General features: G+C 44.4%; 1 protein-coding gene across 2 annotated transcripts in view; it reads right to left on the bottom strand.

Annotated features, from left to right (window-relative positions):
* The window catches only part of SHROOM3 (shroom family member 3), a 109,746-nt gene extending 97,168 nt beyond the window's left edge, over window positions 1–12,578 (bottom strand). For both annotated transcript variants that reach the window (XM_056489541.1, XM_056489542.1), the window contains exon 1: window positions 11,843–12,578. In XM_056489541.1, the coding sequence (XP_056345516.1) occupies window positions 11,843–12,007 (165 nt within the window). In that variant the 5' untranslated portion in view covers window positions 12,008–12,578. The remainder of the gene's footprint in view (window positions 1–11,842) is intronic.
* Window positions 12,579–12,827: the final 249 nt, after the last annotated feature.

Here is a 12,827-nt window from a genome sequence, read left to right as displayed (position 1 = left end):
GCATTGCCTGCTCCAAATGCACTTCTCCTCCTACAGTGCCCCCAAGACAGCAACACACATATATCCAGATACACTGAAAGAGAAAAGGAATTTCATAATCCCCTGGGCCAACAAAATTCCTTCTCTGCTCTCCTCCTGACCAGCGTCTTTGAGTTTCCAGCATTTTCCTTCCTGGCTGCTGTTAGTTTTGGCAAGAGCAGTAATACCACTAAGAAGTTGCAGACCCTCTATTCCACTCCAAAACCAAATTAGCTAACTTAAACCAGAAAAAAAAACCAAAACATTTTATCAAATGCAATTTCCACTAGTGCCTGAGGGACAGAGGAAATCAGAAAGCGCACTACAACCCAGCAGGAAATATTTCTGACCATGATTAATGCTTCCTTTAGCAGTGCAACAGAATCCTGGCAGATCTTTGGAGATCCTTGGAAGAATTCCATTTACTATTCTGCAGGCCATATTTTGCTGTGAAAACCTTATTACACAACAGAAGCATTACCGGATTCAGAGTAAAATAAGAAAAGATGTATTATCCTAAAGATTTGGAGAACAGGGAGAGAAGAAGTTAAGAAAGGCACACAGGGTTTCCCTTTCACTCCATGTGATTATGTTGTGATAATGCCTGCTACAGACCTGTCCATCACTCGTGGACTCAGGTCAGAGAAGCTCTTTGACCCAACCAGCTGGGTGACACAAGCCAAACAATGACAAATTCAGCTTCAGTTGCTCTTGCCACAGGGATCTCAGGGTTGCCTGTTGAGCAGCTATGAGACAACCACACTTTCCCTTTATCCATCTTGGTTTTTTCTTTCTTTCTTTCTTTTTTTTTTTTTTTTTTTTTTTTTGTTTTGTTTTGTTTTGTTTTGTTTTGTTTGGCTAGGGAATTTGCAGGGATAGCTACAGAGCATGGAAAGGCCCAGTATGTCATCTCTCCTATGCAGAAAAGTGTTTTCTAACTTTGGCTTCCTTACCTGCTCCCACATTCCCAACTTTTAGCAGACACAGAGGTAATTGCCTGGAGCTACCTTGATAGGAAATACTTTAAAGCCATTATCTGGCACAATAAACTCACCTTGCAGATTTCTAGGTATTGCTGTGAAGCTGCCCAGTGACATCCCACAAGGATGCAGGGAGCCAGCTCAGCTCCAATTGCCACTGGATTGATTTGCTCCCTTCCAGTCACTGAAGAATGCCATGGCCACAGGCATGATAGAAGATAGTGCTTTTATTGGGAATGCCAGGATACTAGCCCCATTTTCAAATTATCTTAAAGAGAAGCGGACTCACTCTGGAGTGCTGAAGAGTCAGCAACTAACCAAAGACATTTGACTGAGGATTGTGCTTGGTCTAAAGCTGGTCACCAAAAGCACAGGGGCAGACTGCAACCCCCTGTGCATTACAAAGAGGGCTTAATGTGACTCAGGAAAAATCAAGATGATAATGCTGTTGTTGGCATGTGATTTATCCCGACCAGAATTTTGCTTGTGGCATCACATTTTTTCCCTAGTACAATATGCCGCTGCCTGAGCCTCTGTAATATCTCATCACCAAAGGCAGAAGGTCTCACAGAGCAGTGCTATCACAGCCTCTCCCCCCAAACCCTGAGGGGTCAGTGATTCAGCACTGACTCGGCAGGAGCAGGACCACAGACTGAGCCACTTTGTGTCATTTCTCTTCGCCTTGCAAAGTCTCCCATCCAAGGGGTGACACGGGGTGACACAGCCTGACCTGTTAAGCTAATGAGAGCTGACAAGATCCCAACCTGAGAAGAATAAAACCTGCAGAACAATAGATGCTAGCCCTGGTTCTCTTCAGCTCCAACCAGCACAGGAACCTTTTGTTTCAGCAACTGATGAGATATATAACAAATTGTAGAGACACTGAGTCACTCAGACACACTTAGTTTTGTTTCTCCTTACTCCTTCCCCCGAACCTCCAGCTTCTGTTGGTGTATCCGTGACTCAGTCTCCATCAAACGTTGATATAAACCAGGGAAATCCCATGTCCCTGGTGGGCAGGGAAATCTCTAATTGCAGTTCATAATTAATGTCCAACACCTAGTTAAATAACAGTCAATCTTAAGGAAAGCACAGATGAAGGCTGTGACCAGATATTTTTTTATATAGCACCAGTTTCTTAGAAATATTGGATGTTCTCTGTGTAGGTTTCTCAGCTCAGACTGTGCAGAGCAAAGTCTCCCCACACTCTTGCTGCTTTTCCACATGGCCACAGGAAAAGAGAGACTGAAGCACCTGCAGTTCTTGTGCGTGAAGTTTTCAGGTTGCTACCCCAAGGGACTGGACTACATGGAGGGAGGAGTGATTTTTGGATGCACCCCTTAGTGAACAGGTGAGGACACAGGTGCTGCTGGCAGGTCAGCATGTGTTGCTACTATTAGAGGCACACTCAGAAAGAAGTGCAAGAACTTCTGTTCCCAAATCAGAAGGAACTGCTCATAAATGGGAAATCCAAAATGTTTCCAGCTGTGGAGGTGTATTGCTGAGAGTGACCCCTGCAGAATGGCACAGAGGAATGTGGGGACCCCTGGGCCAAACCCAACTGCTGCTGACTTAAGCAGGAGCAGGAAGAGTGCCTGGGGCTGGAGAAAGGAGCTGCTCTGCACTTATGGGCAAGGAGAAGCAGGGAGTCCCTCCCCTACCGTGTCTGTGGCTGTGTTTTTGGCCTAGCAAAAAGGCTAAGTTGCCCCTGATGAAGTTGTGATGGAAAACTAATCCTCTTCAACAATAGCCCAGTGCTAAGAAACATCTGTGGATCTGGGCAGGAGAGAAAGCAAGGACCTCTTCTAAGGGCATTTGTTTCTCCATCAGTCTTTTGTGGTGTCTTTCCCTCACCCACCTCCTTCCCTGCTTGGTTATTCCAGCATTAGTTTGCACGGGCTGTTTGCAGAACAACAACAGAGGTCTGCTTGGAAAGCCAGCAGAAACCTTTTAGCTTGAGAGCAGAAATGTGCAGAATCCCCAAAGAACAAAAATGTTTGAACTTGCCTCCCCAAAAGTGTTGTATTCATTGACTTGCAAGCAGGGGGAACAGCCATAGTAATTTAAGCTAGGGAAGAGTGCCAACAACTTATTTAATTGCAGAGTTTGTGCCAACAGCCCCACAATACAACTATTAATACAAGTCTGCAGTACAAGACTAATTCTGCTAACCTTTTGCTGTTGCCTTTTAGTCAGGTCAGCGGCTGCATCCCTTCTGTGCTGACACTATTCAACAAACACTGGCAACTGCTTTTAAGCAAACACCAAATGGAGCAGGGCAGGAGGGAGGGGAGAGGGACCATTGAGAAAATGAAGATTCCCCCCACGACCCCACCCCTCACTGTCCAAATGTTTCACATTTCTTTCTCCATTTCAAGCTCCTCTCTTGAAACTAGGAATGTGTCTTGCCATGTATTTGCCCCTGGAAAACAGCCAGATCTTTGGTCTGGATTCCATCAGCTCATTTCCCAGTTTCTATGAGACTGCATTTGAGAAATGTGGGTCTATCTCAGTCCACTGGCAAGACTGGCCATCAATCAGTGTATGAAAACATGAAGTCTGACACTGGGGACCAATCCACCTTTCTAATGTATCCTTTAAAGAACACATATTTTTACAGAAAAATTTAAAAAGAAAGCAATAATGGATCCAGCACTACTGCAAATTTCCAAGGGCATGACTATGACAGCAATTATGTGCCATTGCAAACATCTTAAAATCCAGTAACAAAAGATGCATAAATCTCAAGCAACACCATTCTTCTTCAAGCAACTCCCTGCTGCATTTGCAGACTCGCTGCTGCTTCACTCTTCACCCATCCCCACATTTGGGGTTTTATACTTACATCTCGTGACTGTATCACAACTATAAAGTCCAGCCACCTGGGAGCAGATTTAGTACACTCATAAACAGCATTAAAGGTAGCTTTTACCTTTATCCTGCTGCCACTAGCATGACAGAGAAAATAAATCCTGCTCACAAGCTCAACAGAAAACCAAGGTAAAAACTTCCACACAGCTACAGTGAATGCTCCTTCCCAGGGGCTCAGTAGCTCTCCACTGCTATTGGGAAATTTTCAGACCCTGCTGATCCTACAAAGCAATTCCCAGCTCCCAAATGTCACGTTGAGGAAATGCCCCGCTCCCGAGAGCGGCTGCTAAGCCCCGGTATCTGCAGGATCTCTGCTGGCCGGGTTGGAAACACGGGAGGGGCGGATGTGGCCGGGCCGGGGCTGCTGACGGCATCAGTGCAGAATGTGTGACCGAGCCCCGCTACGACACCCCCAGCCACAGCATTTGTCAGCCAAGCTCCCCATTCCACCGGGCTCGGAAAATCCCCATTCTTGACCGAGAATGGGCAATGGCTTTCAGCCTGGCAGATTAGCTCCCAGTCTGTGGGAACTGCAACACGCTGCACCTGCCTGAAAAATGGCACCAGCTCAGCGTTTCCAGAGGGGAAAGTTAATATATGGGAGGAATGCACATAAATCCTGTTATTTCTTAATGGGATTTGGGAGCTTATTTCTCACCCCATGCTTTGAAATGTATCCCACAGCCTATTCTATTAATGAATTTAAGCACAGCGATTTTCTTATCAGCAGGAATCATTCTTCACTGAGGTTTGAGGGGGTTTTTTGGTGGAATTTTTTAATGCAAGTGTGAAAAATTAATATTATGCTTGAATACCAGTTAGGATGTTAACAAGCTGTGTCCTGGATAAGCTGCTCTTGTTCTGCTCCTGTTGTTCTTTTCCTAACTTCAGTTTCAAGAGACATGGAATCATTTATTTCTTGGGGTTTTTTTTATAATGTAGGGAATGGCTGGCTAAAAATGGAACAACAGGATCTCTATTTCCAGTTCAGCTGTGTGAGTGACTGGACACTCAATTTTCTCTTACTTAAAACAAGCAACATGTGGGAAGTTTTTTCCCACCTCTCAGATGTGCTGTGCTGGTAGTGATGGGTACTAACATCTTTCAGGGTTTCCTGGCACTGCCTTGGATGCTCTCTCTGCTGCCACTGGATGGGGATTCACTCAAGGCTTTGGAAGCACACAAATGAGTTACAGAAATTTTCTGCCTTAGCAGTCTATTTCAAAGGCCTCTGGACATTGTTCCTTTGACTACCAGTGTTTGCTGGAAAGCAAATTGCAGTTCACCTCATTTTCACTTTCATATATCCCTCCCATTTGTGACTAGTTCAGAATATCCTGAGTTGGAAGGGACTCCTAAGGATCAAGTCCAACTCCTGGCTCTGCACAAGACCTCTCTAAGAACCTCACCATGTGCCTGGAGCATTTTCCAAGCACTCCTTGTGCTCTGGCAGGCTTGGGGTCCAAGGCCACTGCCCTGGGGAGCCTGTTCAGTGCCTGACCACCCTCTGGGTGAAGAACCTTTTTCTAATATTCCCAAACATCTCCTGACACAGCTCCAGCTGTTCCCTGGGATCCTGTCACTGGTTGAATACTTCCCAAGCTATAGACCTATGCTGGATTTATGCTTCACAGTTTTGAGCTTCCTTAAAAGCTCCTGAACACAAACACCAGTGAAATTTAAGATGAGATTAGCTCAGCTCCAGCTCCATTGTCAATGATGGGTTTTCTTCCTAGGCCTTGGGGTTCCAAGAACTGTGGGAAAGGTTGAAGGTAGTGGATCTTTGCACAAACAAACATCTATTGTGTACAAACACTGAGTTAAAGAGTGAATTCCCTGGGTTTCCTTTTAGGATGAGTTTTTAAACCTCAACTCCAGCTGTATCTGCCACAGCCAAGGGAACAAGGGTATGTGGCATTTTTCTGTCTAATCTTTCATGTAAGTTAAATACAGGGCAGGATTTATGAAGGCTTTATTTCTTGACCCTAAAGATTACATGTTATGTTTCATCACAGCAGGATTCCTCTCTGTCCTGAGAAGAAAATATTTCTTCTCTTATATTTTTCTGTGACTTTGAAGGACATTACACTCCATAACTCCTGTGTCAGCAATGAGGGGTGGAGACCTGATCTTTCAGAGCAGCTGTCTCTGGGGATATAGGCCAAAGCTTCACAGTTTAGGCTGACCTCTGCTAAGGAGGAAATCTAAAGCATGACGGTCAACTGGACACCAAGCCCTGGCAGATGCCATCCCCACCCCTCCTCAGCACAGAGAAATCCTTTTTTTCATCATCTCCTTCCACAGGCCCGCTCATAACAGAGCTGTCTGTGCCCCTTGGCATTCACATTCCCTGTACCAGGCTCCCTGTGCTGGATCAGGGCATGGCTGGCACTGCCCCCTGAGCAGTGTGAGAGCTGCCCCTGCCCCCGCTGGAGCAGCAGCAGTGCCCACCAGGCCCTGCTCACGGCAGGCACTGGCTTTGCCTGCGGCTGCTCATTCAGTGCTGGGGAAGGGAACAGAAGTCTTTTTGTGCTGGAGAATGCCGGGCAGCCTAATGGAGGGGCTGACAATAGAAGCCTTTTCATGCAGCAGCTCCCTGGCTTTAAGAAAAGGTAGGGATCCTGTCCCTTGTGCTGGCATCAGCAGTCTCAGAGGCCCTAATGCGAGCCCTGAGAAACCAGGAGGAGTGGTGAGGAACTGCCTCCTGCTTCCTCAAACAATTACAGCATCCAGCTTCCCTTGATACCTGGGATCAGACATCTGCCTGGTGCACTGCCTGCCACAAGAGTCAGATGTGCCAGAGACCCCTCACCATCACCAGCCCACTTGCAGAATAATAACTGGAAAATAGAGAGTGAGAATTTAAACATTAACAACACAGGCTCCGAGCTATTCTTCAGCAGCGAGGAGGAAAATAAAGCCCATATAAACAGTAAATCTTCAAATGTAAAATTACAATAAATTTTTTAAAAATCACAGAAGATGTCACCATGCCTCTGTCTCAGTTTCATGTGCTAATGCCCAGGCCAACAAGTCTCTCATGACTCTGCCAGCCTCAAAGAAGCCTCCCTAATGTGAGCACAGGCCATTGGTTTTATGCCTGCAGCCCTACAAAAAGGGTAACAGTTCCTAAAAGTGCCACTTGTCACATCAAGGGATACAGGAGACAGGAAGAAAGAAACTTTGCCTGTCAGTGCATCAGATAATTTTGTTTTGTTTATGGGCACTCTGGGCATTCCAGAGGGGAAAGCTACAAGCTCCTGGTACTGGGAGAATGCTGATTCCCAGTGTTTGGATCAGAGACAGGGCTAAGTGCCTGTGGACCAGCTGGGTTCAGAATGGCCTTCTGAGTTTGGTTTTGTCAGGAATGGTGAACAATCCTCACTGCACGTCACTAAGTGCTCTAGGAGCTCTCTCAACCAAAAATCCCAGAGAAGTAGCACAGGCAGGGGAGCCTTGTGAAGGCAGCCAGGTCCAGCTCCTGCAAGCACTGACTGCTGTTCATTGCATCAGCGCTTGGATCAGGCTCCAGACAAGGTTTAAACACCTTACAAGAATTGCGGATTATTTCTCAGGCTCTGTCCCAAACTATTCCCATTATTATGAAACTTTTATTGCTTCCTACATCCCTGCTGAGAGGTAAACCTCAGAGTTTGTGTCATGCTTTTGGCATGAGGTCCCTGCAAACGACCTGCCCTTTTGAGTGAAGGGAACCCATGAACTCCAGCCAGCATGTGAAAAGTGTTCCCACACAGCCACAGTCCGAGGGAGAACGCTTTGGATGCTTTAATTCCTAGGCAAGAGAAACAACTCCTTTGTTAGTATTGTCAACACGGAGCTCAAAATAAAAGGGCATTTCAGAGGCCTACAACAGCCAGAACTGTTCCAAAGGTTTGTGTAGAGAAGAGAAACACACCACAGAAATACCTCTCCTGGCTCCAAAATGGTTGAGACTGATTAACATTAATTACCTTAGGTTAAAAATTCTTAGAGAAAATTGAGAGGGAATGAAACCTTCTGTTACCAGTTTGCCTTTACTGCCTATAACAGTCAGGCCTTTCATTTTTGCATTTTCTGATCTTGCAGCTAAGGGTGAGCCAAAAAAGTAATTTGGAAATAGAAATCTGGGTTTTCTCCTGTGTATTATCATGATTTTGAGGCCACAGAATATTGGATTTTAATTAAACACTTGGTATCACCTGCAATCACTTTGGCATTTGTTATTGAAGTTCTATTTCCAGATTAAAAAAACCCACTTGTTTAATGAAATTTCCACTGCAAGCAAATATTCCCAAATTGGGCCAAAATTACAGACTTCTAAATTGCTAAACAGGTATTAAAAAAAAAAAAAAATCAGAAATTTAACTGAAGGACCCAAGGTCTGGAAACAGAGGAGTGGAGGTCACTTCAGGGAATATGACTTCCACTAATTTTGAAGCCTTAGTGACACATTGAGGACACTGAGTTACTTTTTAAGCACAAATGTGTGAAGACTAAAAACAAAACAAGCAACTGTGCTGGTTTTTAGAAAAAGAAAAGTAATTAAAAACTTGAGAACCTTCTTGCCAAATGATTACTTGACAACATGTCATTGACTACATTTCATACCACAGAATCAATATAAAAGGGAAAATATACTGGTGTTAATTTGCCTCTTTTTGGGCACTGTCCCACTGCTACCCAGGGATGTTCTGGTGCTCCTTTAGGTACTGAATTTTTTTCCCTGAGGTGCAGCAGAAAAAGAACATGTAACTGACTACCTTTTGCCATCCTTCCATTCCTTTCCTGCTGGTACAACAAAAACAGATGCTGGGAGGATTTCACAAAGCTTTATTCTGAGGCTTCTCTCAGGGAAATATGTGAGTCAGATGTAATAAATTTATGATCTGCTCCCACCTCCAGTAAAATAAATGATGAATAGACCTGCCTGGAGGACTTTGAATCACATGCCATGAAATTGTTTCAGTGTAGGGCTGTCTTTCCACAGGGGAAAACCCAGCAGCATTAGCATAAGGAATCTGTATGCTTTAGCTACACAAATTCCCTTTAGCTGCACACCCAACACTTCTGAGGAGCTGAGTTAGGCTGGATTATACGACGTGCTGAGTACCGTGGCTGAGTCAGCAAAGTTTTAGTACTGGTTTTAACTGGGAGTTTGCCCATCTGTGCCCACATGGGCACTCAGCCACCTCCTCCCCTCCAAATCAGCCTGTCCTGCTGCACAGAGAGCAGCAATAGGTCTGTACAGCCAAGGGAATCTGACACATAGGCACCAAATAATTTATTCTCATTTGGAAGGCAATACTAGAAAGAGACACTAAAAATATACTGAAGCTCTGGTAGCTGGCTCTCTAAACCAGCACCTTCTACCAGCTGAGAATACAGCCCTGCTTTTTGCAGTTACACTCCCAACTGTGCTTCCCTCACTTTTGGGTAAATTCTTGGCATGTTACTGGTGGAGAAACTGGTGTCTTTCCCAAGGGCTGCCCAGGGCTGTGAGAACCAGTTTTTGTGCTTGTGGGCCTTTTGTAAATTCACTCCTCTTGGTTTTGAACTTCCATTACAGCCTTTGGTCTGTAGCTGAGACACATCAGTACTCTGGGTCCCCAGCAGTTTCCCAGGGCTACTGTATTCACACAGATCTGTTATCTCTCTACTATTCCAGAACAATAAATCAGTGTTACTTTAAGTCATGTTGCAAGCTGTCACAGGCAGCAGCTTAGATATTTGCTGAAATGTCCACTTTAATTACTCTAAGGCCCTTTAGCACCACTCTGTCACTGCAAACAGACAGGTAAGTCTACATAATTATTTGCCAACAGAATAGGGAGCCAAAGCAGAAAATAAAACTTCTTAATTATGAAAAATCAGAAATTAAAAACTGACATCCACATTTTATGATATTTATATGTAGTACTATTTAGAACTGTTGTTGGATCATTCCCAGTGCCTGCATCTTTAATGGTCCCTTTCAACCTAAAACTTTCTGTGATTCTCCAAGCACTCTTGTACAGAATTAAACCTGTAACATAATTCATCATTTCCCCACATTACTCCACAGTACACTTCAGCGAGGAACACTGAATTAACTAAATGAATAATATGCAATTAATTCTGAAGAGCTCATAATGAATTGAAGCACCAGAGGAATTTCTCAGTTGAAACTGGAAACCAGGAAACAGGAGCTGCCTGAATTCCAGAAAGCAGAGCTTTCACATGCAGCCATTCTCCAGCTCTGCATCACCCATGCATGAGCAAAACACTGAAATGCTGACGCTGATAGCACTAACTGAGCAGGAACTACAAGGAGAAAAAAGGGAGAACCCAACCAAAAATAAAACCCGGCACATTTTTGCAGTGTTGCTTCAGAAAAGGCAGGCACAAGTCACACAGCTCCCAGTGGCACTATGCACACTTCAGGCATGTTTGACATTAAGGGCTCTGGTTGTTGTGGAAACCAAATCCCATAGATTAATTAATGTTCAGCAGCCAGAGCCATCTCCCATCCTCTCTGTCTCCCTGCCCCCAATTAAAAAAAGAAAAAAAAAAAAAAAAAAGAGAAAAGGGAAAAAAAGGGGAGTGTGATTTTTACATCACAGAAGAATGTCAGAGCAATAAGAAACTCTTTCCTCACAACTGCAGAACTATGCCAGGGACAGTGAACAACCTGTGTTAGTCCCAAATATTTAACAAATAAAAATTATAACATCATTTTAGTGAGGCTGCTTTTGCTGTCTTTGGCTATGCCAAACTGCCTCCAAGAACGTCCTGCAAGAAAGACGATTGTGTGAAATTTCTAAAATCCCTTTATGATGAAAGGACTTAATGGGAGCCCCCCTCTTTTTCTTACTTTCAACAAGTAAATGTAGTAATCACAACTAATTTACTTCAGAGACTGACAGTCCTCATGTGAATGTGTTTGCACAGGGTGTTGCAAGGGGATTTGAAAATTGCAAAGGATTTGAACAACATCGATTCTGAGTATCAGCATTTTCTTTTATCTGCTGCTGGTTCTGATCCATTGAATTCACTCCATACATCCCAGCTTGCAGGAGGGAGCGAGATTGGACATAAGTCTCTCTGTACACTGGTAGCTCAACATACACACTATAAATACAGAATGCACCAGATTGATGGCACAGGACAAATGTGGTTAGGACCCACAAGAGGTGAAATTTCAGAATTACCTATAACCTATTTTCAGAACAGTTTTATGGTTATAGTCAAACATATTTCAGATATTCAAAGATTTAAGGTGATGCTTTTCAAAATTCGTGGTTTTCAGCACCTGCATCTTGAGGTACCTGGTTAACAGACTGGTCCTGATGAGAATGAGGAATTCCTTCTCCCATTTTTTCCCCCTCAGAATATCCTTGTGAGCTTTGCTACTAGCTGCCTGTTGAAAATAGCCAATCATTAAATAATAAAAATCTTGAAGGCACCCCATACTTCACAGATATTTAGTAAGTAGGGCAAACAAACCACTAGCACAGCACAATATATATACACTTACCAAACAGGTGCAAGTAGTTCCTGCACTGTTTCACACACACACTCCTAATTAGCCAACATTCCATCGTGTGACTGAAAGCACTCACTTTGTTTTACCTCAGGAGTGCTGGGGATGGATTGCTGACCATGCTCAGATATGCCACAAGATCACTTCACCAGAGCCCCCCACTCCCTCCCATTCATAGCAGTGAAATAAATACAGTGGATTTCTGCAAGCCACGATGCTTCCTGTGGGACAAGACCTGCACTTGGATTGCTGAACAATGCCGAGGGCTCTCCTGTGTTTCTCAAATACACAGCCCCTGAGCAAAGCTGCTGACTTGAACAGGTGCTCAGCACTTAAAACCCAAGCCAAATACAACGAGAGTTGTAACATTTCAGTGTTACTTCCCCAACTCCTGCCCTCTGAATCGGGCACCACTCCCGCCTCTCTTGCATGGCACAGAAAATGAGGAAAGTACCTTTGAGATGATTAATGGCTGCCCGTGCTCCAGCCCGCCCTTCAGGGTGAATCCCCATGGAGCCCCTCCGTGCAGCAGTGCCTCCAGGTAGATGTATCTTCCCTTGTGGGTGATGCTGCACTCTGACGGGGAAATGCTGCTGTTGATGTTATCTAACATCCTCATCTGCCCTAATCACATACTCAGGCAAACACAAAACTCACTCAGGCAGTCACAGAGAGACCAGGCTGGAAATCCAAGTCCCCAGAAGCCCACCACAAGACATCCCTGAATACGAGAAACAAGAAGAGCCTGAGGTGGAAAGTTCTGCTTCAGAGCCAGAGTCCAAGGTGATGGGTTAAAAACAGCCCCATCAACATTTCACCACGCTGCTTCTCCCTCAGGATTTTAGTTTCAGCATACAGCTCTCCCCAGTCCCAGGTACTCTGGGCATGAGAAAAATCTCGGTAAAGATTTCTCTTCCTGTCTTCAGCAGATCAAAACTGTGCTTTTCAAGATGTGGGCAAAAAAAGAAAAAAAGAAAAAGTTTATGGATTTAAAAGCCCCTGGCCAGTAAATTGCCAAAATCCAAACGAATGCTTCATTTGTGATTGATTATCAGTCTTTTCTTCCTTTCTGCAAGCAATTTACCATTACAATGGCCTTTTTGCCTCAGCCCACTGCACTAAAAGAATGGAAGCGTCTTCTCCCTCTCAGCTCTCAGTTACTCTGTTCGCTTACTTCACAATTTTCTGACTTGTCAAAAAAAAAAAAAAAAAAAAAAAAAAAAAAGGCTGGGGGAGGAGGAGAGAGCAAGTCCATTCCTAAAACCCTTTAGAGGGGTTTAAAACGTGAAATAATTCCATACCTATTGGATTAAAGGGTGAAAAAAAAAGCTACTGGGAAAACTGAAGAAGCAGGTGAAATGAATCCTCAGGGGAAAACGTTGAGAGCTGAACTCTTTTCATTTTCGGTGCTCTCCCCGATGAGCTGCCAGAGCTGCAGC

This window comes from Oenanthe melanoleuca, chromosome 4, assembly GCF_029582105.1.
Source record: "Oenanthe melanoleuca isolate GR-GAL-2019-014 chromosome 4, OMel1.0, whole genome shotgun sequence".
NCBI lineage: Eukaryota > Metazoa > Chordata > Aves > Passeriformes > Muscicapidae > Oenanthe > Oenanthe melanoleuca.
Note: the sequence above shows the minus strand (reverse complement) of the source record. Positions and strands in the feature narration are given on the sequence as shown.